Source organism: Mirounga leonina, unplaced genomic scaffold (assembly GCF_011800145.1).
Source record: "Mirounga leonina isolate KUSES-001 unplaced genomic scaffold, KU_Mleo_1.0 Mir_115, whole genome shotgun sequence".
NCBI classification, from domain to species: Eukaryota; Metazoa; Chordata; class Mammalia; order Carnivora; family Phocidae; genus Mirounga; species Mirounga leonina.
The window spans coordinates 90,098,754-90,124,392 of NW_023270268.1; the positions used below are offsets into that span (position 1 = coordinate 90,098,754).

At 35.9% G+C, this 25,639-nt stretch overlaps 1 protein-coding gene across 1 annotated transcript in view; it reads left to right on the forward strand.

Annotated features, from left to right (window-relative positions):
* POLQ (DNA polymerase theta) overlaps positions 1 to 25,639 on the forward strand; it is a 123,739-nt gene that overhangs the window by 92,412 nt on the left and 5,688 nt on the right. Inside the window, exons 24-27 of the mRNA XM_035000064.1 lie at positions 475 to 596; positions 8,382 to 8,566; positions 11,011 to 11,122; positions 14,953 to 15,077. Coding sequence (XP_034855955.1) covers positions 475 to 596; positions 8,382 to 8,566; positions 11,011 to 11,122; positions 14,953 to 15,077 — 544 coding nt within the window. The remainder of the gene's footprint in view (positions 1 to 474; positions 597 to 8,381; positions 8,567 to 11,010; positions 11,123 to 14,952; positions 15,078 to 25,639) is intronic.

The following is a 25,639-nucleotide window of genomic DNA, read 5'->3' on the forward strand; positions in this document are numbered from 1 at the left end:
CCTGAGTCTGTCTATAAAGAAGCTTGTTGATGGTGAAAGACTGAAAACCTGGGCCACTAATTAAATCAATCAGCACGATGTGCTTTTCGAACTCAAATGCAAAAAGGAAGAGTTTAACTATGTCAGGAACATCTCCCCCCTTCTGTCTTCCCCAAATACACATTATGGGAAGAAAAAGCATAGATAATTTATATTAGATATGGTCAAAAAGATTTGTTGATTTGAGCTAAATGTCTGTAATTGTTTCAGAAGTAGTTTGTGGCAGAAGCTGTTACAGAAATGCCTTACTTCATGTTTAACTGAATGTTTGCTAAAAAAGAAAATCTAGTATCTTTGTTAAGTTTTAAAGTGAGTTTCAAATGAAAAGGTTCTTAAGTTTCCTAGATGGAACTATTGACTTTACTGAAAAATGAGACCTTTTTCATATATTTGAGACTGTTTCATGTCCAGCTGCTGATGTTGTTTGCCTGACAGAGGAAGAGGTAAGAAGAGCTGTGGCCTGAACCCTGGACACCAAGCACAGATGGAGGAGAGAGCCTCAGACAGAGGAATGCCATTTTCAGTCAGCATGCGACATGCCTTTGTGCCTTTCCCAGGTAAGGTGGCTGATGGTTCTTGAGCTTCTCATTGCTCTGGGAATGGTTTTCAAAGCACTGGTAAAGCCTGCATTATGAATAAGACTCAGAAGTATGCATTGGTCCCTCCATCTTTCCTCTCTTCGGTGTGGGCTGTTTTTCCCCTTTATGTTGCCAGGTTGTCAGTCATCATTGTCTTTATGATCTGCTCTGTGGAAAACTCTGTGGTGTATGCTATTCAGCAGCAGTCTGCTGAAATCATGTTTTGTCTCCCTGACTTGCTTTGCTCTTTTGCTTCTCTCTTCCCCGCACCGCTATTTCCTATTGCAGGGGTAACCCCCAAGGCTGCCCTCCTCCTGCCTGACCTCTTCTTAGTACTCTGGTCACAGGCCTTTCATGAAAGGTTGAACACTATAAGCTCTAGTCATGAGACATTTGGAAGTCAGAATCTAACTTCCAAATCATCCCTGCTATATATACACATTTGCTCCTTTATCTTCTGCCCCCTTAGCAGGTCTGGCTGAGTGCAGTTAACCATCTGAATTGATTTTAATTCTGTCAGAAAATATTCTAAGGGGGACTTTAGGTCTATGTGACAGTGTCACCTGGTTGGTAATTTTCCATTTTGCTTTTTAAGTGTGAACTATCAGCACTATATCATTGTAACCATTTTTAAGTGTTCAGTTTTCTGGTATTAAGTACCCATCATGGTAGATTGTACAACCATCACCACCATCCATCCCCAGAACTTCTTCATCTTCCACAACTGAAACTCTCTATCTATTGAACAGTAACTCTCCCCCCGTCAGTCCCCAGTCCCTGGCAGCCACCATTCCACTTTCTGTCTCTGAATTTGACTACTTGATGTATCTCATATAAGTGGATTATACAGTATTTGTCTTTCTGTGTCTGGCTTATTTCACTTAGCATCATGTCTTCAGGTTTCATCCATGTTGTAGTATATGTCAGAATTTCCATTCTTTTTAAGGCTGAATATTATATGTATATACTTTATTTTGTTTATCTGTTCATCCATCAATTTATTCTTACCTAACAATAAAATTGTGTTTAACATGACAATATTTTATACTGTTTTTATTTTTTTAAATTTCATTTAAATTAAACATATATGGATTAAATCTGAAAATTTCTGTCACTTAAATGTCGTGTTTAGTCCATTTACATCTAAAGTATTTATTGGCATACGGTTGGTTTAACTCTACTGTCTTGTTATTTGTGTTTTATTTATTCTATCTGTTCTTTATTTTTTAAAGCTTTAAATGACTATTTTTTATTTTTTATTTCCTCTATTGTCTTATTAACTATATTTTAGAGTGTACAATATGTATATATGTATCCCATCACAGACTATCTTCAAATAATCTTACACCACTTCATCTGTAAAGTTTTTTTCCATTTTACCTCTTTTATAATAGATTTCATTTCTATGATTTATAAACTCTACCATATAGTTATTATTTTTGCTTTAAAGTCTATTATCTTTCAAAGAAATCAAGAAATAAAAAAGTGTCTTTTCTACCTGTCCACTTTTTACCATTTCTGGCACTTTTCATTTCTTGGAGTAATTCGAGGAATCTTGAAGGAAGTACTTCAAGGTTTGAAGAGTTTAAGTGTGAACTATCTCTGTTCACACTTAAGGTTCCTTTAAGGTTTCTTGTAATGCAGTTCTACTGACAGTGATTGAGCCCAGCATTCCCATGTCTCTAGATTTCTTTATTTTATCCTCACTTTTGAAAGATCATTTTATGTGACATAGATTTCTAGGTTTACAGTCCTTCTCTTTCAACACTAACAATGAATCTTTGAACACTACATCAAAAACTAATGATGTACTGTATGGTGATTAACATAACATAATAAAAAAATAAATATCTCCATCAGCTTCTGGTTTGTATTATTTCTGATGAGAAGTACACCATCATTTTTCTTGCTCCTCCTGTAAGCATAATGTAACTAACTTTTCCCTGGATGCTTTTTAACTTTTGTTACTCAGTTTTAGCAATTTGATTTGGTTGAGAGTCTTTGGGTAGTTTTTCATGCTTTGCTTCTGAGACTTTTGATTTTGTAGAATATCCTGAGTTGGTTTAGTTTTTTTTTTTCTTAAATCTATGTGCTTATGTTTTTTAGTAACATTTCAACCATTGAAACATTTTCAACCATTATTTCTTGTAATATTTTTTAAAATATTTATTTTAGAGAGAGAGAGAAAGAGCATGCATGTGCAAGTGTGGGGGAGGGGAGTGGCAGAGGGAGAATCTTCAAGCAGACTCCCCTGCGGAGGGCAGAGCCCTCACACAGGACTTGATCCCATGACCGATGAGATCATGACTGGAGCTGAAACCAAGAGTCAGACGCTTAAACGACTGAGCCACCCAGATGTCCCACTTGTAATATTTTTTGTTCATTTCTCTCTCCTCCCTCCTTTCTTCCTATTGCTCCAAATATACATATGTAAAACCACTTGATACTGCCCCACAGGTCACTGAAACTTTTTTCTTTTTTATTCCCCCTCCCTGTCTGTTTGTATTTATTCTGTGCTACAATATATATTTTCTATTGACTGCTTAATGTTCTTGGATTTCTCTTCTACAGTGTCTAATTGCTGTCACATCCTTCTAGTGAATTTTACATTTCAAATATTGTATTTTTAGCTCTAGAATTTTCATTTGATTTTTTTCGTCTAGTTTTTATTACCTTATTGCAATTCACTACTTATTACATCATTGTATGTATGTTTCTTTAAATTCCTGAACATTATCTATGGTAGCTATTTAAAATTCCATCATCTCTAATTTTGGGGTCATTTTTCTATTGACTAAATATTCTCCTGGTCAGAGTTACATTTTCCTGGTTCTTCATATGTGTAGTATTTTTTTTTATTGTGTACTGGACATTATGGTTGCTACATTATTGACTCTTGGGATTTTGTAGTCTTCATTAATAACATTTTCTTCTGGCAGACAATTAATTTACTTTCACATTCAGTTGATCATTTTGTGACTTTTATTTTATTTTATTTTATTTTTTATTTTTTTTAAAGATTTTATTTATTTATTTGAGAGAGAGAGAATGAGAGAGAACACATGAGAGGGGATAGGGTCAGAGGGCAAAGCAGACTCCCTGCCGAGCAGGGAGCCCAATGTGGGACTCGATCCAGGGACTCCAGGATCATGACCTGAGCCGAAGGCAGTCGCTTAACCAACTGAGCCACCAAGGCGCCCCATTTTGTGACTTTTAAAGCTTTGTTAGCAAATGTTTAGAGTGGCCTTTATTCTAGGGCTAGATTAGCCCTGGTTGTAAGGTGTGGCTTTGCTGGGGTCTCTACTTGGTGCTCAAGGTATTAACAGGGTTTGTCCACTCGATCTGGTCACGGCTCGAACATCTCTCAACATTCAAGAGGTTGTTGCTCAAGTAGTTGTTCTGCTGACAGCTGTGCGATGGTGGCTGTTTCTTTGGTAATAGTTATTTCTTTAGTATTGATTCTTTGCTTGGTTCCCTGAACTTTCTTGCTCCTTTAGTATTGGGTCAAAAATCCAAAGGGATTGCTGTGCATATTTGTGGTGCTCCTTTTATCTGCAGCTCCTTTTTTCTCCAAATTTCCACAAATTCTAGAGCCTCCTCAGTAGGCACAAACTAGTCTCTGCTTCCTCAGCTCAGATCATAGTGCTTGTTTCATCTCTCCTTCCCTGCAATGCATTCTGGTAAATTCCTCCTTTCAGAAACCTGAGACAGTTGCATGGCTCACCTCATCGCCTCTCTCCTCCCGGCTTCTTAGAGATTGTAGTCCTGCACTGTCTATTCTGACATCTGAAAACACTTATTTCATGTATTCTGCCCGTTTTTTCTTATTTATGGCAAGAAGGCCACAAAAGTTCTGGTCATTTGTTTTAAATTATTATATATATATTTTTTTAATTAATTTATTTTTTTATTGCTATGCTAATCACTATATATTACATCATTAGTTTTTGATGTAGTGTTCCATGATTCATTGTTTGCATATATCATCCAGTGCTCCATTCAATATGTGCCCTCTTTAATACCTATCACCAGGCTAACCCATCCCCCCACTCCCCTCCCCTCTAGAACTCTCAGTTTGTTTCTCAGAGTCCATAGTCTCTCATGGTTTGTCTTCCCCTCCGATTCCCCCCCTTCATTTTTACCTTCCTGCTATCTTCTTTTTGTTGTTGTTGTTTAACATATAATGTATTATTTGTTTCAGAGGTAGAGCTCTGTGATTCATCAGTCTTACACAATTCACAGCACTCACCGTAGCACATACCCTCCCCAATGTCTGTCACCCAGCCACCCCATCCCTCCCACCCCCACCACTCCAGCAACCCTCAGTTTGTTTCCTGAGATTAAGAATTCCTCATATCAGTGAGATCATACGATACATGTCTTTCTCTGATTGACTTATTTCGCTTAGCATAATACCCTCTAGTTCCATCCACATTGTTGCAAATGGCAAGATTTCGTTTTTGTTTTTGTTTTTTTTTTATGGCTGCATAATATTCCATTGTATATATATATACCACATCTTCTTTATCCATTCATCTGTTGATGGACATCTTGGCTCTTTCCATAGTTTGGCTATTGTGGACATTGCTGCTATAAACGTTGGGGTGCACGTACCCCTTCGGATCACTACATTTGTACCTTTGGGGTAAATACCCAGTAGTGCAATTGCTGGGTCGTCTGGTAGCTCTATTTTCAACTTTTTGAAGAACCTCCATACTGTTTTCCAGAGTGGCTGCACCAGCTTGCATTCCCACCAACAGTGTAGGAGTATTCCCCTTTCTCCGCATCCTCGCCAACATCTGTCGTTTCCTGACTTGTTAATTTTAGCCATTCTGACTGGTGTGAGGTAATATCTCATTGAGGTTTTGATTTGGATTTCCCTGATGCCAAGCAATGTTGAGCACTTTTTCATGTGTCTGTTGGAGATTTGGATGTCTTCTTAGGAAAAATGTCTGTTCATGTCTTCTGCCCATTTCTTGATTAGATCATTTGTTCTTTCAGTGTTGAGTTTGATGAGTTCTTTATAGATTTTGGATACTAGCCCTTTATCTGATATGTCATTTGCAAATATCTTGTCCCATTCTGTCGGTTGTCTTTTGGTTTTGTTGACTATTTCCTTTGCTGTGCAAAAGCTTTTTATCTTGATGAAGTCCCAATAGTTCATTTTTGCCCTTGCTTCCCTTGCCTTTGGCAATGTTTCTAAGTAGAAGTTGCTGTGGCTGAGGTTGAAGAGGTTGCTGCCTGTGTTCTCCTCTAGGATTTTGATGGACTCCTGTCTCACATTGAGGTCTTTCATCCATTTTGAGTCTATTTTTGTGTGTGGTGTAAGGAAATGGTCCAGTTTCATTCTTCTGCATGTGGCTGTCCAATTTTCCCAGCACCACTTATTGAAGAGACTGTCTTTTTTCCATTGCATGTTTTTTCCTGCTTTGTCAAAGATTAGTTTACCATAGAGTTGAGGGTCCATTTCTGGGCTCTCTATTCTGTCCCATTGATCTGTGTCTCTGTTTTTGTGCCAGTACCATACTGTCTTGATGATGACAGCTTTGTAATATAGCTTGAAGTCCAGAATTGTGATGCCACCAGCTTTGCTTTTCTTTTTCAACATTCCTCTGGCTATACAGAGTCTTTTCTGGTTCCATATAAATTTTAGGATTATTTGTTCCATTTCTTTGAAAAAAGTGGATGGTATTTTGATAGGGATTGCATTGAATGTGTAGATTGCTCTAGGTAGCATTGACATCTTCACAATATTCTTCCAATCCATGAGCATGGAACGTTTTTCCATTTCTTTGTGTCTTCCTCAATTTCTTTCATGAGTATTTTATAGTTTTCTGAGTACAGATCCTTTGCCTCTTTGGTTAGATTTATCCCTAGGTATCTTATGGTTTTGGGTGCAATTGTACATGGGATCAACTCCTTAATTTCTCTTTCTTCTGTCTTGTTGGTGTATAGAAATGCCACTGATTTGTGTGCATTGATTTTATATCCTGCCATTTTACTGAATTCCTGTATGAATTCTAGCAGTTTTGAGATGGAGTCTTTTGGGTTTTCCACATAAAGTATCATATCATCTGCAAAGAATAAATTATTATATATTTTATTTTTGAATTGTTTATCCATTCACATAGTTGGGAAATCAAAATATATAAAAGGTATTGAGAAGTTTTGCTTCCTTTCCTGTCCTAGCTATCCTATTGTCTACAGCTCCTCTAGATGACCTCCTATATGAGTTTCTTATATATCCTTGTAGTATTCTTTATGCAGATGTAAGAAAATATGAGTATGTAATATTTTCTTTCCCTGTTCTTACACAAACATACAGATTCCATATGCACCGTTGTGTGCCTTTTTTCATTTAATGTTTTTATACTGGAGAGTTGTGATTATCAGTAAATAAGTTTGAACGTAAACCAGTTTAATCTCTGTGCAGGTTGTCTGTGTAACAAACTGTGGGTTTGCTGAATCACAGAATAAACCTGATCAATTTTGATAGATATTGTTGAATTGCAATGTAATGGGGGACAGTAACCATTTAGTCCCCAATAACGGTATGTGTTTCTTTCTCAGCCTTGCCACAGAATGTGCTGTCCAATTTCTGGATTTTTGCAATTTAAGTAGAGAAAAATTGTTTCTTGCTGTAGTTTTAATTTGAATTTCTTTTATTGTGAATGAAGGTGAGCATTCTTTAGTATGTTTAAGGTTCTTTTGATGGTGTCTGTGAACTGCTTGTTTATATTTTGTCTTGTTCTTGATTTGTAGCACTTTTTTTTTTTATAATATGGCAATGAGTCCATGGTAGCATCAGTTGCAAATATTTTCTCTCCTTTTTTTTTTAGCCATGATCTTTTAAATTTTGTTTTCCCATTATGTAATCCAGTCATTTCTATTACATAGGTAAACTCTCCTAATCCTGTAACTCTTCTCCACATATCAACCCCTTGATTGTTTCCATTGAATGTTTTTGTTGTCAAAGCAGAGCACATGTTTCTCTCCAGCCCACTTAAAATGTGCACACATTGCAAAACTGCTTCATTCATTCATTCATTCATTCATTCATTCATTTATTCAACAACCATTTAAGGGGCTATGAAGTACCAGTACTGTGCAAGGATTTCTGAGAATGCAAAGGAAAATTAAGTATCCCATCCCTAATGGCTCTGTGCTATGTGGGAGAAGCATGAAAGAACCATTTTAGATTATGTGTCAGGTGCTGTAGAAACACTGAAGAAAGCACTACCACAGTGGTTTAAGGGGCAGAGGTCAGGGGTGGCTTTACACATATTACATATACTTGAAAGCTAAACAGAAAAAAAAACAAAATGGTCTAAGTTACAGAACTGAATTGTATCACGTTAAGAGCAAGATTTTAACTTTTGGGTACATAACCTTATAGTTCTTTTAATTTAATTTTATTATTATTATGTTCAGTTAGCCAACATATAGCACATGATTAGTTTTTTATGTAGTGTTAAACGATTCATTAGTTGCATATAACGCCCAGTGCTCATTACAACATGTGCCCTCCTTAATACCCGTTGCCCGGTTACCCTATCCCCCCAAGCCCCGTCCCTTTTGTAACCCTCAGTTTGTTTCCAGAGTCTCTCCTGGTTTGTCTCCCTCTCTGATTTCTTCCCATTCAGTTTTTCCTCCCTTCCCCTAATCTTACGGTTCTGTTAGATCTAAATTTCTGTCATCCTGCTCAATTATATAAACCCTGGACTTATCTTTGTACCAGCTTTTCTAAAATCATTTCTATTTCAGGTGGTTTAATATTAGCTGCTGATTACTCTCAACTTGAACTGAGGATCTTGGCTCATTTATCCCACGATCGTCGCCTCATTCAAGTATTAAACACTGGAGCTGATGTTTTCAGGAGTATTGCAGCTGAGTGGAAGATGATTGAGCCAGAGTCTGTTGGGGATGATCTGAGGCAACAAGCAAAGCAGGTGATCTTAGTGAACATGCTTAACATATATGAGAATTTTAATGATTAGGGTTCTAGAGGGGAGGGAGGTGGGGGGATGGGTTAGCCTGGTGATGGGCATTAAAGAGGGCACGTACTGAATGGAGCACTGGGTGTTATACGCAAACAATGAATCATGGAACACTACATCAAAAACTAATGATGTAATGTATGGTGGTTAACAGAAAAAAATAAAAAAATTTAAAAAAAATTTTAAAATTGCCTTGATCATTTTCAGTTGAGGAATGATTTCTCCATCTGTGGATCTTTCAAACCACATTCACCTGAGCCTGTCTCATGGCATTCATTATACTTTCCTTCATGGGGTCAGTAGAAAGAATCGATAGACGTAGTCTGAGAGGCTCCTTCATGTGAGGAAAGCCATCTACATTAATGGTAGATATTGTGGTGCTGCTAGTTGTTATTTATGTGTATGTGTGTGTATTTTAAAAATGTCCTTCTAGTCTGTAAACATATTTTCATCTTTTTATTTTTACAGGTGTTCTCTAAATGTTTATTGAAAAAAACTGAGCTGTGGATTATAATAAACTGATAGCTTTTTCGTTTTTTGAGGTCGTTGGTTAGCTAATCCACATATGAAACTTTATATTGTCCTTGGACTTTTCAAGTGGGTCCGTATGAGTTCCTACTCCTGTATGACTGTCATGCACAGAGAAAGTGAAAGGCCACATTTCCACCATTTCCTGGCCTCCATTGACACTGATACTTTTTTTCACCACTTGGCCTATGGGAAATCTGATGCCATTTTTGAGAGAGTAGGCTTGCTGGCTGAGGCAAAGGAACATCATTCCCACCTTTAAGATCCTGCTGTGTTAGTTTTGCCTTTATACTTCTAGTTACTCATGGCCGTGATTCTTGACTGGTTCGTTAGGCATGAAACCCTTCCTCTCGCCATTGCCTCTTCAGCACCAGCACTTGGTTCTTCCACTCTTTAGAAAACCAGCTTTGCTCTCTCTGTTTAATAATCTCTGGGTCCTGCATTCAGCAAGAATTGAACCCTGGGTAAAATAGGTAATGTTCAAATATTTAATCTTCATAATAAACCCATGAAATAGGTATTTTATATTCCTATATACTCCATTTTATATAGGAGTAAACTGACGCACCAAAAGCTAGTAATTTGCTTAAGGTCATACAGCTATAAGTGGTGGAGCCAGGATGAGCTCAGAATGCCAGAACTTAGACATTCTGACTTTATAACCTAAGCACTCATCCACTGATGATATATGCCTCTAGTTCGTAAGTTCTTGCATGATTTATGTAGTGTTTATGCTATACTCAATCACCATGCTCTGAACTGTCTGCTCCTTGGGTCTGGCGGAGATCTCAGCCAGTGCTATCTACTACCCAAGTTTAAAAAAAAAAAGAAAAGAAAGTGGGAGTCACAGTAAAATAAAATGTAGAAATACCAAAAAGGAAAAGGTAAAAGGAGGGGAAAAAAATCTTTCTCAATGTATTAAAAAAGACAGGGAAAGGATAAAAACTTCTGGCTGTTTTTATCACATTAAAAGTAGCTTGGAACTCTGATAATCATTTTTTGCAAGTTATCTTTTAAAATTATATTCAATGATATTTATATGTGCTTGCTTTATATCAGACAGTTTCCTGAACACTTAGAAGAAATAACTTGGTAATCTTCACAATTCCATGATGCAGGTATTACTATCCTCATTTAATGGATGCAGAAATTGAGGTACAAGACTTTAGGTAGCTTCTGCAAGATAATCCTGGATAAATGCTGGAACTAGGATTTAAACCCAGGCAATACTTATTATTAAATTACAGTTTCCTACTGACCTATTTAGACCATTTCCCTCCACTACTCCCAAAATTTCCTCAGGAATTTGTTTAACCCAATTGAATTCTGCAATTGTGGGATATCAGGTGGTGGTGAGGTGGAAAGCATATTTATTTCCAAAGAAGTATTCCCTGTTATCCAACCACGAAGCCTCCTCTTCCTGCTCTATCCTATGCAAGAGCCAGGAGAGGAATGTTTGTAATGCTTCTCTTTCCTGACTCCTGGGCACTTTTCTAAGCAGGAGTTAATGTGGTAGGAGTAGAAAGCTGCTCTGAAGACTACTGGATACATGACAAAGAGTCAGAAATAAATCTTCCCTTTTAAATCGCTAGGATTAGTTTCTTAAAACACACACATTCACATTTCTTCATGTTCTTCCCCTTCCTCCCCCAGCCCCAAAGTATTGTTAAAAGGCAGAAAAGAGAAAAGATGTTCACTGGATATCAGGTTCTATGAATCTAACCTACCAAAAGCAGATCTAATCATTTCTTTGACACACTATGAAATAAAAAATTTACCAAATTTCAATCTCCATCAGCTTTTTATATTTACAGTTTATGTAGTTATGACCTTTAATTTACCTACTGAGTGTGATGACTCCTTTTCAGATTTGCTATGGAATCATTTATGGAATGAGTGCTAAATCATTGGGAGAGCAGATGGGCATTAAAGAAAATGATGCTGCTTGCTACATTGATTCCTTCAAATCCAGATATACAGGTAAAGAAACCTTAAATATTAATTATCTTCTAGATACCATTCAATTATCTTGCCATATTAATTGAAAAAAATAGTGTTACAAAATTTTCTGTTAACATTTCTATTACTCGGAAGTTTTCACCAGGTATTGTTAATTAAATAACATCAACCTTATGATTATTTACTAAGATGGTCTTTTTTCATAAAAATAGAAACAGAAATGGAATAACAAAATCCAGTTGATGTATATGCTACTTTGTCATTGTGAACATACCATAAAATCTTGGAATTGTGCTATGCTTTAGGTTTAGATAGCTTTAATTTGAAACAGTAAACCATTGATTAAATGTACCAGAAACTATGAAAGAACAAGAGCAGTTTGAGTATTATTATTTTAAATTATCTTTTCCTTTGGCAATTTATTCAGGTACAATTTACATACAGTAAAATTTACCCCTTATAGATGTATATTTGTATAAGTTTTGACAAATGCATGGAGTCATATAACCTACGCCACAACCAAGATATGGAATCATTAACATATGGTCCCAGAAAGTTATTTTATACCCTTTGTAATCAGCCCAGACCTCAGTCCCCAAAAAAGAAAACTTTATTCACACATGACATGATCTTATACATAGAAAATCATATGAATTCTACAAAAACAACTATTAGAACAAATAACTAAATTTAGAAGTGTCCGACTATACAAGGGTTTTTTTTTTTTAAGATTTTATTTATTTATTAGAGAGCACGAGCGGGATGGGGGTGCAGAGGAAGAGGGAAAAACAGACTTCCTACTGAGTGTGGAGCCTGATGTGAGGCTGGATCCCGGGACCCGGGGATCATGACCTGATCCAAAGTCAGCTGCTTTAGCCCACTGAGGCACCCAGGCACCCCACCCCCCATACAAGGTTAATTTGTAAAAATCAGTTGGATTTTTGTATACCAGTAATTAGTGAATGGAGTAAAAATAAAACCATTATGATAACATCACAATACATGAAATACATGGGATAAATTCAACAGCATATGCAAGACTTTACTGAAAACTCTAAAATAATCCTGAGAGAAGTTGAAGAATACTTAGATAAATGTGAGGTTTACCATGTTAATTTATTAGAAGGCACAATATTATTATGATGGCAGTTTTCTTTAAATTGTTCTATAGATTCAGTTTAATTCCAGTCAAAATTTCATTAGACTTTTGTGTAGAATTTGACAAGCTGATTCTAAATTTATATGGAAATTCAAAGGGCCTAGAATAACTAGGAAAATTTTGGGGGTGGGGGAAGTACAGTGTTGAATACTAACACTCCCTGGGTTCAAAACTTAGTATAAAACTATAATAATCAAGATAGGCATAAGAGTAGACATGAAAAACAATGGGTCATAATAAAGCGTTCAGAAATAGACCTATACATATATGGTGAATTGATTTTCAACAGTTACCATGGTAATTCAGTGGAGGAAAGATGGTCTTGTCAACAATTGGTTCTAGAACAACTGGATACCAGTATGGGAAAAAAATGAACTTCAACAATTATCCAATACTATATTCAAAAGTTAGCTTGATATGGAGCATAGACTTAGAAGTAAAAGCTAAAACTATAAATCTTCCAGAAGAAAATAGGGGGAAAATACTTTGTGACATTGAGGTAGGCAAAGATTTCTTAGGTGATAATTACACTGAATTAAACATAAAAGATAAACATTGATAAAAGACACCATTAAGAAAATCTAAGGCAAGCCACAAAAGAGAAGATATTTGCAGTTCTTATTGTCTAATGAACTTGCATCCAGAATATATAAAAAAAACTCTTATAACCCAATGCTGAGAAGGCAAACAATCTAATAAAATAAAGGTCAAAAGATTTGAACAGACACTTCACAAAAGAAGATATATGAATGGCCACATCAAATGTTATCATGATTAGTCATCAGGGAAAAGCAAATTAAAACCACAAAGAGATACCATTACAAAAACGCTAGAATGGCTAAAATAAAAAAACATTGTATGTCTTTTACATTGCTGGTAGAGTTGTAAAATGGTACAACCACTTTGGAAAACACTATGACTCTTTCATATAGAGTGAAACACACAGTTAATTATGTGATCCTGCAATTTTACTATTGGGTATCTGTCCAAGAAAAATGAAAACATATCCAAAGAAAGACTTGTATGTGAATGGGATAGCAGTTTTATTCCTGACAACCAAATGTCTATGAGCAGGATCATGGGTAAACAAATTTTGGTATATCTCTGCAATGGAATACTACTTAGCAAAAGAAAGCAAGCTCAAATGAGAACATACAGTATAATTCAATTTTTATGAATTTTAAGAACATGAAAAACCAAGATACAGTGTCATAAAGCAGATCAGTGAGAGTTTGAGGCTGATAATGGGGAGCTGACTGTAAAGGTGATAAAAAATGTTTCATATCTTGCAGTGTACATTTGTTAAAATGCATCTAACTGTTCACCTAAAGTGGGTTCCGTCTACTGTATGTAAACTATACCTCAGGATTGATTTTTTTTTTAAGTTTTTATGTGAATTCCAGTTACTTAACAGACAGTGTAATATTAGTTTCAGGTGTACAATACAGTGATTCAACACTTCCATACATTACCTGGTGCTCATCACAGTGTCCTCTTTAACCCCCTCACCTGTCTTACCTGTCCCCCACTCACCTCCCCTCTGGTAACCATAAGTTTGTTCTCTATAGTTGAGAGTCTGTTTCCTGGTTTGCCCGCCCCCCCCCACTCGCTCTTTCCTTTGTTTGTTTGCATTTTTAAAGGTGTTCTTTCAACCTCTGAATATTTGAGGGCCTCTGACAGGAGTCAGGTAAGAGAATTTGTAGAGATGTGGCCTCTTCAATTTCATCCTTTTCTTTGCTCTTCACTCAACAATATCACAGTAATTCTTAAACAGAAAAAGGTGAGAGCCTTAATTGCTTTCTGAAATTCTTATGCTGGTGGTTGAATATTACCAAGAGCTTCAGTTGGCGAAGTTTTCTCCCTTTCCTTTCATCCACAGTCTCCTCAAATGTCTCTCCTGTGCCAGCCACACAATGGAAATCCTCAAATGAGGGGTTTTAGTTAGGAGATGTTAGTGTTTATTATTTAGGATGAGAAAGCAGAGATTGCACATATGAATAAAGATAGATCAGCACAGTCTCTATACTTGATTGTGTTTTAAATACCATAGAGAAGACCTCTCTAACTCAGAGACAGGAATAAGCAGTGAAGACATTGACCTGCCTAGAACAACAGACTCACCCTGAAGATCTATAGGACATAATAATGAACCTATATTGCAAAGTATGCATGCTGGTATAGGGAATATGAATGTGTTTGAATAGTATACTATACCTAGTCTTTTTAAATTTTAAAAAGTGAGTTGTATATATTCCTAATGAAGTATTTATTATTCATGTATTAATTTCAACTAGGTCCTATTTAGATTATAGCTTAGATGCTAACAAGGAGCTGTTAGAATATTTTAAGCCTGGAAGTGATAAGACCAAGTAAAAGAAGATTAACACAATCAAAGAGCAGAAGAAGCCTGTGAAAAGTAACATGGAATTGCCTTAAGATCCTAGGTTTTAGTGCCTCTGTTGTTCTGGACTTTAGTTTCGTATTTTTTGTTGGTGATAGATTATGTCATTTCTAAAGTCCCTTTTGTTTCTGAGTCTACAAAAAGTGAATGAAACTTTATATGCAAAGTTTTGATGATGTGATATAGTGTGAAGAATCATGGTAGGGTGTTGGTATATTTCATTATATTGAAGCTAGTGAATGAGCTTAGGAATGGACTTTGGTTGTAAATATTTTTGTATTTTCTTTGTAGGGATTAATCATTTCATGAGAGAGACAGTGAAGAATTGTAAAAGAGACGGGTTTGTTCAGACCATTTTGGGAAGGCGTAGATATTTACCAGGAATCAACGACAACAACCCTTATCATAAAGCTCATGTATGTTGAAATGTCTGGATTTTTAACTTAATATTTTAATGACATATACTTTTTCCACAAAGACTAAACATTACTAACTTTCCTTTTAGGGATCAGTAGCCTATTAATTGGATCTTCTGTTTCACTAAGGACTTTGGAGTAATGGCACATGCCTGTATTTGCTGAACACAGTCCTTAGGAGACTAATGTAAATATGGGTTCACTTAATAATAGTTCAAATACTTTAAAGATGTTCTATTTCAGTAAACCAGTTACTTGTTAGTTTTGCTAATAATTTATAATTTAATTCTTACATTTGGTAATTGTTCTTTGTTTCAGATATCATATACCAGTTTGTCACATCACACCAAATTACCAATGTTTTCAGAGATTAGCCAGTCATTAAATGTGGTTCATTCATTTTTGGTTCATTCTACTGGTTTATTTGTTTTAAAAGCACTGGCTCAAGAGAGGTTATTAGGATATCCAAAATATTGAAAAAGGCTATTTTTAACACCATTTTAAGTATTTGTTGATAGTGCTCAAATTATGATTAAAACTCTGAAATCATTGGGATCCACAAAAGTATTCTATGCATCTGAACATTTAAATTTCTATTATAGTCCACATCTTCCTATTTTAACTGCTTGTATTTTATCTTCTCCCATACTTTTGCATGTCAGTGCTCACTACACATGGTATGTATTGAAAATACCCAGTCCCATACTGCTAAACTTCTGTCTGGAGCTAGAAACCTTCAGAGCACTAATGCTCTTAGGGACCATGGAGGAATAGTTGGATTTTTGTTATTTCTTCACTCTGTAGCCTCCCATATATAACAGATATCAAGTATTTATCAGGCTTTTACCATATCTTTAAATGAGTTGTCACTTAGGGGTAGATAATTTTCTACTGCTTAGATGGAGCCAGCTAGTGGAAGGCTTTTAATGGCAGGCTTAAAAATTTAGACTTGATGTAACAGGAGTTATATTTCTTGCGATTTACATTATGAAAAATGGCAGATAGAGTTATTATAAATGAACCATGTAAGTTTTTGAAAATTAATTAATTTTGCACCTAAAGATGTGAGAGTAAGACTTTTCATGCCAAATCCTTAGGAGGCAAAGTTCTGATTCATTACATTTTTGCTGAGAAAAAAAGAAAATTCCAACCCTCTGAATTATGAATAAACATAGGCAGATTTAATTTTTGGGTTTGGTTTGGTTTGACTCTTTGTTTAAACCTTTATTGTATTGAAAAATATACATAGGGAAAGTACAGGGAACAAATGTAAATTTCAGTAAATTATCACAGAGCTGCACCTGTGTAACCACTCAAGTCAAATAGAAAGTACCTTGATGGTTCCTAATCACCACGTACAGCCTTCCCAGAAATAATTGCTATCATCATTTCTAAGCCGATAGTTTTATGTATTTTTGACCTCTTTCTACATCATGTGTATATATTCTTGCGCCTAGCTTCTTTCACTCAAAATTGCATAGCTAAGTCATTCGTGTTTCATTTGGAGTAGCTGTTTTACTATATTATAGTGTATTCTATTATGTGAATATATCACAGTTTATCCATTTTTCCACTGATGGGCATTTAAGTTTCCAGTCTGGGGTTATTATGAATCTTGCTGGTTTGAAAATTCTTGTCCAAGGTCCTTGGTGCACATATGTTTCCATTTATGGTCAGTAAAGACCTAGTCATAGAATTGCTGCTGCTTCAGTTTTAGTAGATAAAGACAAATGGTTTCTTATGGTGGTTGTAGCAATTGTCCTCTTACCAGAAGTGTGTGCAAGTTCTCTTTGCTCTGCATCCTTGCCAACATTTGCTATTAAGATGATATAATTTTAGCTATTCTGGTGAGTTTAAAGTAGTATCTTGTTAGTTTTATTTTGCATTTCCTTGAATACTAATGAGGTAAAGCAACTTAACAAATATTTAATAGCCATTAGTTATTTTTTCTTGGGAAAGTGCTTTTTCAAGCTTTCTTGTTCATCTTTTGTTGTTGTCCTTTTCTTTTTAAAGAGTTTATTTATTTGAGAGAGAGAGAGAGAGCACAAGTGGGGGGGGGGAGCAGAGGGAGAGGGAGAAGCAGACTCCCGAGCAGGGAGCTGGATGCAGGGCTCTATCCCAGGACTCCGGGATCATGACCTGAGCTGAAGGTAGACACTTACCCACCTGAGCCACCCAGGCCCCCCTGTCTTTTTCTTATATGTAGGAGCTCATTATTGATTACATGTTTGGAAGATATTCTCTCCCACACTGTTTGGCCTTTTCATTCTTATCAGTACTTTAGATGAGGAGAGGGAATTAATTTGGTTTATTCTTAAAATTTTTATTGAGAAATAACATGTGCCATAAAGGCTACAAATCTTAAGCATAAAGCTGGAAGTTTTACATGTGTATACCCATATAACCACAATCCTGGTCATGATATAGAACTTTTCCAGCACCCAGAAGGCTTCTTTATAGTCCCTCCAAATCAATACTGTCCACTTCCCACCCCAGCACACATAAAAAACTATAGGTTAGTTTTGTATGAACTTGAATTTTATTTAAGTGCAATCATACCATATGTACTCTTGGGTCTGACTTTTTTCACTCAGATATAGGTCTGTGAGATTCATTAGTGTCATGTGCAGCTGTAGTTCATGTCTTTATTTAGCTGACATTGTGGGGACATACCAACAATTTATTTATGTGTTCTAATATTGGCAGACATTTTGACTATTTCCAGTTTTTAGCTATCATTAATAAAGCTGCTATGAACATTCTTGTATGTGTCTTTTGGTGAACATATGCATCCAACTTCATTACCTTTAGAGTGGAATTGGTGAGTCATAGAATAAGCACATTTATACCTTTAGTATATACTGCCTAATAGTTTTACAGAGTGGTTATCCCAGTTAACATTGCCATCAGCTCTGTTTATCTACATTCTTGCCATTGCTTGATATCATTGGTCCTTTTAATTGTAGCCATTCTGGTAACCTCACTGTGATTTTAATTTGCCTTTCCCTGACGACTAGTGATGTTGAGCTCCTTTTTTGTTTATTGACCATTTGGATATCTTCTTTTGTGGAGGGTCTATTTAAATCTTTTGTCTTTTTTTTTTTTTTTGAGTTGTCTGTTTTTTAACTGATTTATGAGAGTCCTTTATATATTCCAGATATGAGCCCTTTGCTTATATGGATTTATCAGTCTTTTGTATTATTGTAGTATTTTCCTTGATCTGTTTAACAAAGTTTTCTCTACCCCAATGTCAAGAAAATATTCTCTAGTAGCTTTTTGTTTTGCCATATACATTTATATCTACAATCAACCAGGAATTGGTTTTTATGTATTTTGAGAGACTGAGAGTCAAGGTCTTTCTACCTCCCCACTCAAGGATATACAATTGTCCCTAACTATTGAAAAGACTGAGCTTTCCCGCCTCTACTTTTCAGTGCAACCTTTGCCACAAATTAGATTTCCAAATAAGGATGTGTCTGTTTTTGGGCACATTATTTTTGTCTGTTGTATTTGTTCATCCTTTAGACAGTGCCACACTGCCTTCGTGATGCAGCTTTGTAAGATGTCTTGATATAAGGTAAAGTAAGTCTTTTTACCTTGTTCTTTTGTTTGTTTTTCAAGAATATTTGCCTATTCTTGGTTCTTTGCATTTCCGTATAAGTTGTAGAAGCAGCTTGTGAGTTTCTACACAAACACAAAATCCTGTTGGGATTTTTTTGAGATTGCCTTGAATTCATAGATCAAGATGGGATTAATGGACATATTTATACACTTGAGTTTTCCAATCCATGAACATGATGTATCTGTCCATTTATTTAGGTCTGTAGTTCTTAAATTCTCTTAATGTATAATTTTGGGGAAGAGATCGTATATGTTTTTTATTAGATTTATAGCTAGGTATTTGAAAAATTTTGATGCTGTTGCAAATGGTATCTTTTTTTATTCTTTTCCTTCTTTTACATTTTCTAACCCTTTGCTGCTGGTACTTAGAAATGTAATTGTTTTTATTTTTCTTTTGTCTAGAAGCCTTGCAATTATTACTTACTAATCCCAAAAATTTATCTGTAGATACTTCTAGATATTCTATCTTCACAATTATCATTTGTAAAGTAGTTTTATAACTACCTTTCCAAACTTTATTCCTTTTATTACTTTTCCTTGACTTACCAGCTAGGGCATTGTTCAATATAAGTAGTGATAGTGAGCATCTTTGCCTCTTTTCTGATCTCATAGGGAAATTTTAAACATTTATTACTAAGTAGAACTCCCCTTTAGGTTTTTTTTAATATGATTTTTTTAAATTTTATTTTATTATGTTATGTTAGTCACCATACAATACATCATTAGTTTTTGAAGTAGTGATCCACGATTCATTGTTTTCGTGTAACACCCAGTGCTCCATGCAGGATGTGCCCTCCTTAATACCCATAACTGGACTAACCCATACCCCCACCCCTGTCCCCTCTAAAACCCTCAGTCTGTTTCTCAGAGTCCATAGCCTCTCATGGTTCATCTCTCCCTCTGATTCCCCTTCATTTTTCCCTTCCTTCTCCTAATGTCCTCCATGCTATTCCTTATGTTCCACAAATAAGTGAAACCATATGGTAATTGACTTTCTCTGCTTGACTTATTTCACTTAGCATAATCTCCTCCAGTCCCATCCATGTTGATGTAAAAGTTGGGTATTCATCCTTTATGATGGCTGACTAATATTCCATTGTATATATGGACCACATCTTCTTTATCCATTCATCTGTTGAAGGGCATCTCGGCTCTTTCCACAGTTTGGCTATTGCGGACATTGCTGCTATGAACATTGGGGTGCATATGGCCCTTCTTTTCACTACATCTGTATCTTTGGGGTAAATATCCAGGAGTGCAATTGCTGGATCATAGGGTAGCTCTATTTTTAATTTTTTGAGGCACCTCCACACTGTTTTCCAAAGTGACTATACCAACTTGCATTCCCATCAACAGTGTAAGAGGGTTCCCCTTCTCCACAACCACTCCAACATTTGTTGTTTCTTGCCTTGTCAATTTTTGCCATTCTAACTGGTGTAAGGTGGTATCTCAATGTGGTTTTGATTTGGATTTCCCTGATGGCTAATGATGATGAACATATTTTCATGTGTCTGTTAGTCATTTGTATGTCTAATTTGGAGAAGTGTCTGTTCATGTCTTCTGCCCACTTTTTGACTTATTTGTTTTTTGGGTGTTGAGTATGAAAAGTTCTTTATAGATCTTGGATATCAGCCCTTTGCCTGTAGTGTCATTTGCAGATATCTTCTCCCATTCTGTGGGTTGCCTCTTTGTTTTGTTGACTGTTTCCGTTGCTGTGCAGAAGCTTTTTATCTTGATGAAGCCCCAAAAGTTCATTTTTGCTTTTGTTTCACTAGCCTTTGGAGAGGTATCTTGAAAGAAGTTGCTGTGGCCGATGTCAAAGAGGTTACTGCCTATGTTCTCTAGGATTTTGGTGGATTCCTGTCTCACATTGAGGTCTTTCATCCATTTTGAGTTTATCTTTGTGTATGGTGTTAGAGAATGGTCAAGTTTCATTCTTCTGCATGTGGCTGGCCAATTTTCCCAGCACCATTTATTGAAGAGACTCTCTTTTTTCCATTGTATATTTTTTCCTGCTTTATTGAAGATTATTTTACCACAGAGTTGAGGGTCCATATCTGGGTTCTCTATTCTGTTCCATTGATCTATATGTCTGTTTTTGTGCCAGTACCATGCTGTCTTGGTGATCACTGCTTTGTAATATAGCTTGAAATCAGGCAAAGTGATGTCCCCAGCTTTGTTTTTCTTTTTCAACATTTCCTTGGCGATTCGGTGTCTTTTCTGATTCCATACAAATTTTAGGATTTTTTGTTCCAGCACTTTGAAAAATGTCATTGGAATTTTGACCAGGATGGCATTGAAGGTATAGATGGCTCGGGGTAGCATAGACATTTTAATAATGTTTATTCTTCCGGAATGAAAGCTGAATTGGTAGAATTTAAAAATGCTATCAATGAGATCCAATCTAATCTAGATAATCTAACAGCTAGGGTAAGCGAGGCAGAAGAACGATTTAGTGATCTAGAAGACCAATTAATAGACAAGAAGGGAAAAGAGGAGGCCAGGGAAAAACAACTCAAAATCCATGAAAATAGAATCAGAGAAATAAGTGACACCATGAAGCGTTCCAATATCAGAATTATTGGGATCCCTGAGGGGTTGGGGAGAGAGAGAGGACTAGAAGATATATTTGAGCAAATTGTGGCTGAGAACTTCCCTAATCTGGGGAATGAAACAAACATTAGTGTCCTAGAGGCAGAGAGGACCCTTCCCAAGATCAAGGAAAACAGGCCAACACCCTGGCATGTAATAGTAAAACTCGCAAATCTTAGAACCAAGGAAACCATCTTCAGGGCGGTTAGGGGGAAGAGATTCCTTACATACAGAGGGAGGAACATCAGAATAATGTCAGACCTATCCACAGAGACCTAGCAAGCCAGAAAGGCCTGGCAAGACATAGTCAGGGTACTAAATGAGAAGAACATGCAGCCAAGAATACTTTATCTGGCAAGGCTGTCATTTTGAATGGATGGACAGATGCAGAGCTTCCAGGACTGGCAGAAACTGAAAGAATATGTGACCACTAAGCCAGCCCTGCAAGAAATATTATGGGGGGTTCTATAAAAGGAGAAAGACCCCAAGAGTGATAGAGAACAGAAATTTACAGGGGCAGTCTATAAAAACAAGGTCTTCACAGGCAACATGATGATAATAAAATCCCCTTTAGGTTTTTAATAGTGCCTGTGTCCGATAAAGTAAGCTCACTTGTATATTTGCATGTAGGGCATAGAGTCTCTGTCATACCTGCTAAATTCTGTTCTTGTGGTGCAAACACGGTCATAGACAATACATAAATGAGTGAGTGTGATTGTGTTCCAATAAAACCTTATTTACAGAAACAGCAGCTAGCCTTGATTTGGCCTGAAGGCTGTAGTTTGCCCACATCTAGTCTAACTGTCCCTTCTTTGAATGTAATCTGCCTTTCTTCTCTAGGTTGCTTTCCATACAGTATTTTTCTTTCTGTCTCATTTCCAGCAGATTTTCTGTGATATGCCTAAGTATGTATGTGTTTTCAATTTATGTGCCTCTCTGTGAATATGCATGTTTAATTGATCCTTTAAGGGTGTTAGGACTTTTTCAATCTGTGGCTTGATATCTTTTATTGATTTTGGAAAATTCTTAGTCATTTCTTCTTTAATTATTGCTTCATTGCATTCTCTCCTCTCTGGGACTCCTATTATAAAATTTTTAAACCTTTTTAAAAACAATCCTCATGTTTAATATCCTCTGTTTGCTATTTTCCACATTTATATTTCATCCTGCTTAATTCTGGATATTTTCTTTTTCTTTTTTTTTTTTTTCTTTTTAAAGGTTTTATTTATTTATTTGAGAGAGAGAGAGAGCCAGCATTAGGGACAGAGGAAGAGAGAGAAGCAGACTCCCTGCTGAACAGGGAGCCTGACACGAGGCTCAATCCCAGAGCCCTGAGATCATGACCTGAGCCAAAGGCAGATGCTTAACCCACTGAGCCACCTAGATGCCCCCTGGATACTTTCTTCTAACATATCTTTCAGTTTACTGATTTTGTTCTTCAATTTGCTATTGAACCCAACTGTTGAGCTTTTATGTTCTAAATGATATAGAACTTTTCCAGAACTCCAGAAGGTTTCTTTATGCTCCCTCCATATCAATACTATCCCCTACTGTACACACACACACCAAACTACAAAGAAGGTACTGTTTAAGTGCTTTAAGTTCTATTTTTTTCCTGGCACAAAGTGATGCTTTTTTTAATTGGAGTATAATTAATATACAGTGTTATATTAGTTTCAGGTGTACAATATAATGATTCAACAATTCTATACATTTCTCAGTGCTCAGCAAGATAAGTGTACTCTTAATTCCTTTTATTTCATTTCCCCACCCTCCTTCCCTCTGGCTGGCAAACACCAGTTTGTTCTTTTTTTTCCTTTACTCATTTGTTTCTTAAGTTCTACATATGAATGAAATCATATAGAATTTATCTTTCTCTGATTGACTTATTTCGTTTTGCATTATGCCCTCTAGGTCTATCCATGTTGTTGCAAATGGCAAGATTTCATTCTTTTCTTATGGTTGAGTGATGTTCCATTGTATAAATATACCACATGTTCTTTATGCATTCATCTGTGGATGGACAGTTGGATTGCTTCCATATGTTGGCTATTGTAAATAATGCTGCCTAAACATAGGGTGCATATATCTTTTCAAATTAGTGTTTTTGTTTTCACTGGGTAAATACCCAGTAGTGGAATTACTGCATATGGTAATTCTATTTTTTATTTTTTTGAGGAATCTCCATACTGTTTTCCACAGTGGCTGCACCAGTTTGCAGTCTCACCAATAGTGCATGAGGGTTCCTTTTTGTCCACATCCTTAGCAACATTATTTCTTGTCTTTTTGACAAAATACAACGTCCATTCAAAAAAAAAAAAAAAAAAGCCACTCTAAACAAAGTGGGTTTAGAGGGTACATACCTGAACATAATAAAGGCCATATATGAAAAAACCCACAGCTAGCATCATACTCAATGGTGAAAAACTGAGAGATTTTCCTCCAAGATCAGGAACAAGACAAGGATGTCCACTCTTACCACTTTTATTCAACATAGTACTGGAAGTCCTAGCCACAGCAATCAGACAAGAAAAAGAAATAAAAGGCATCCAAATTGGTAAGAAAAATGTAAAACTTTCACTACTTGCAGATGACATGATACTATATATAGAAAACTGTAAGACCCCACCAAAAAAACTACTAGAACTGATAAATGAATTCAGTGAAGTGACAAGATACAAAACTAATATACAGAAATCTGTTGCATTTCTATACACTAATAATAAAGTAGCACAAAGAGAAATTAAGAAAATGATCCCATATACAACTGCACCAAGAATAATAAAATACCTTAAAATAAATTACACCAAGGAGGTGAAATACCTGTAATTTGAAAACTATAAAATGTTGATGAAAGAAATTGAAGATGACACAAACAAATGGAAAGATATTCCATTCTCATGATTAGAAGAACAAATGTTAAAATGTCCATACTACTCAAAGCAATCTATAGATTAATGCAGTCTCTATCAAAATACCAACAGCATTTTTCACAGAACTAGAATAAATATCCTAAAATTTGTTTGGAACCACAAAAGACCCCGAAAGCTAAAACAATCTTGAAAAAAAGAACCAAGCTGGAGGTATCACAGTCCCAGATTTCAAGATATACTTCAAAGCTGTAGTAAGTTATTTTTATTTTTCAGTTCTTGAGTTTCCATTTTGCTCTTATTTTATGGGTATTTGGTCCTCTGCTGAAATATTCAATTTTGTATTTTATATTCTTGAATATATTAAACTTTATTTTACAGTCTAATAAATTTGATCAGAGTTTATAGTCTAATAAATCTCAAACTTGTATCCCTGTAGTCTTTTCCTATTGTCCTTTGTTTTTCTTAGTTTTCTACAAAAATAATTATATTGTCTCAACTCTTTGCTGTCCTGGTAATTTTTTATTGAATGTCACATGTTGTTTATGAATGATTGTGGGTATAATTTGAAGCTTATATGATAATGTTACCTTTGTTCAGAAGATTTACATTTGCTTTTGGCAGGAGACTAGAATGACCAACAATCTAGGATGACTTTGATCCAATTTCAGGAATAGAAATGATTTGAAGCAAAGATGTTAAGACCAGACTATTTCTAATTTATCTTTTTTCCTAGGGTGTTAGTTTTGGGGTGGCAACTTGATGGTTTACTAGTGCTCCTTCTACTTCTTGCCCCCCTGTTTGTTCCCCAGACACCTCAAGACCATCAAGCTCTGCTCAGAGGTTCTCTCAGCTGCATCTTCTGGAATCTATTGATTTCTTTGGGAGAAATGTGGCCTCCAATGCCAGGGTCACCTTGGTTTTCTTTCTCTCATAGCTCTCTAGGTTCTATAATTTCCCATTTCCTTTTTAACCATCTGATTCAAACCATCTGATTCATTCTCTATCCAGCTTTTCCCATTGTTATCAGTCGGAGGGTTGGTCCTAATGGCCTAATCTCCCATTACCAGAAACCTATGTTTTTTATGTACATGAAAAAGCCCTAAAAAAAAAGAAGGAAGGAAAGGAAAGGAAGGAAAGAAAGAAAGAAAAGCAAAAGCTAAAGCCCTGGTCATTAAGGGACAGAGGTTGTAAGACACGAAGCCCAAAGACTGCCAAGTTTTTTTTTTTGGAAGAGAATCAGGGAAATACAATATGATGAGAGTTAAGTATATATCTTACTTTTATTTTTATGCTTGCTTATGTCACAGTAAAAAAACACCCCAAAATTTCAATGGCTTATAATAAGAAACTTTATTTTTAATTCATGTTAGAGTTTGGCTCTGGGTTGACTGTGGCTCTGTTCCTTATTTTCTTCATTCTGGAATTCAGAAGGAAAGAAAAGTCTCTGTCTGGGATAAGCTTTTTTGTATGTGTGAC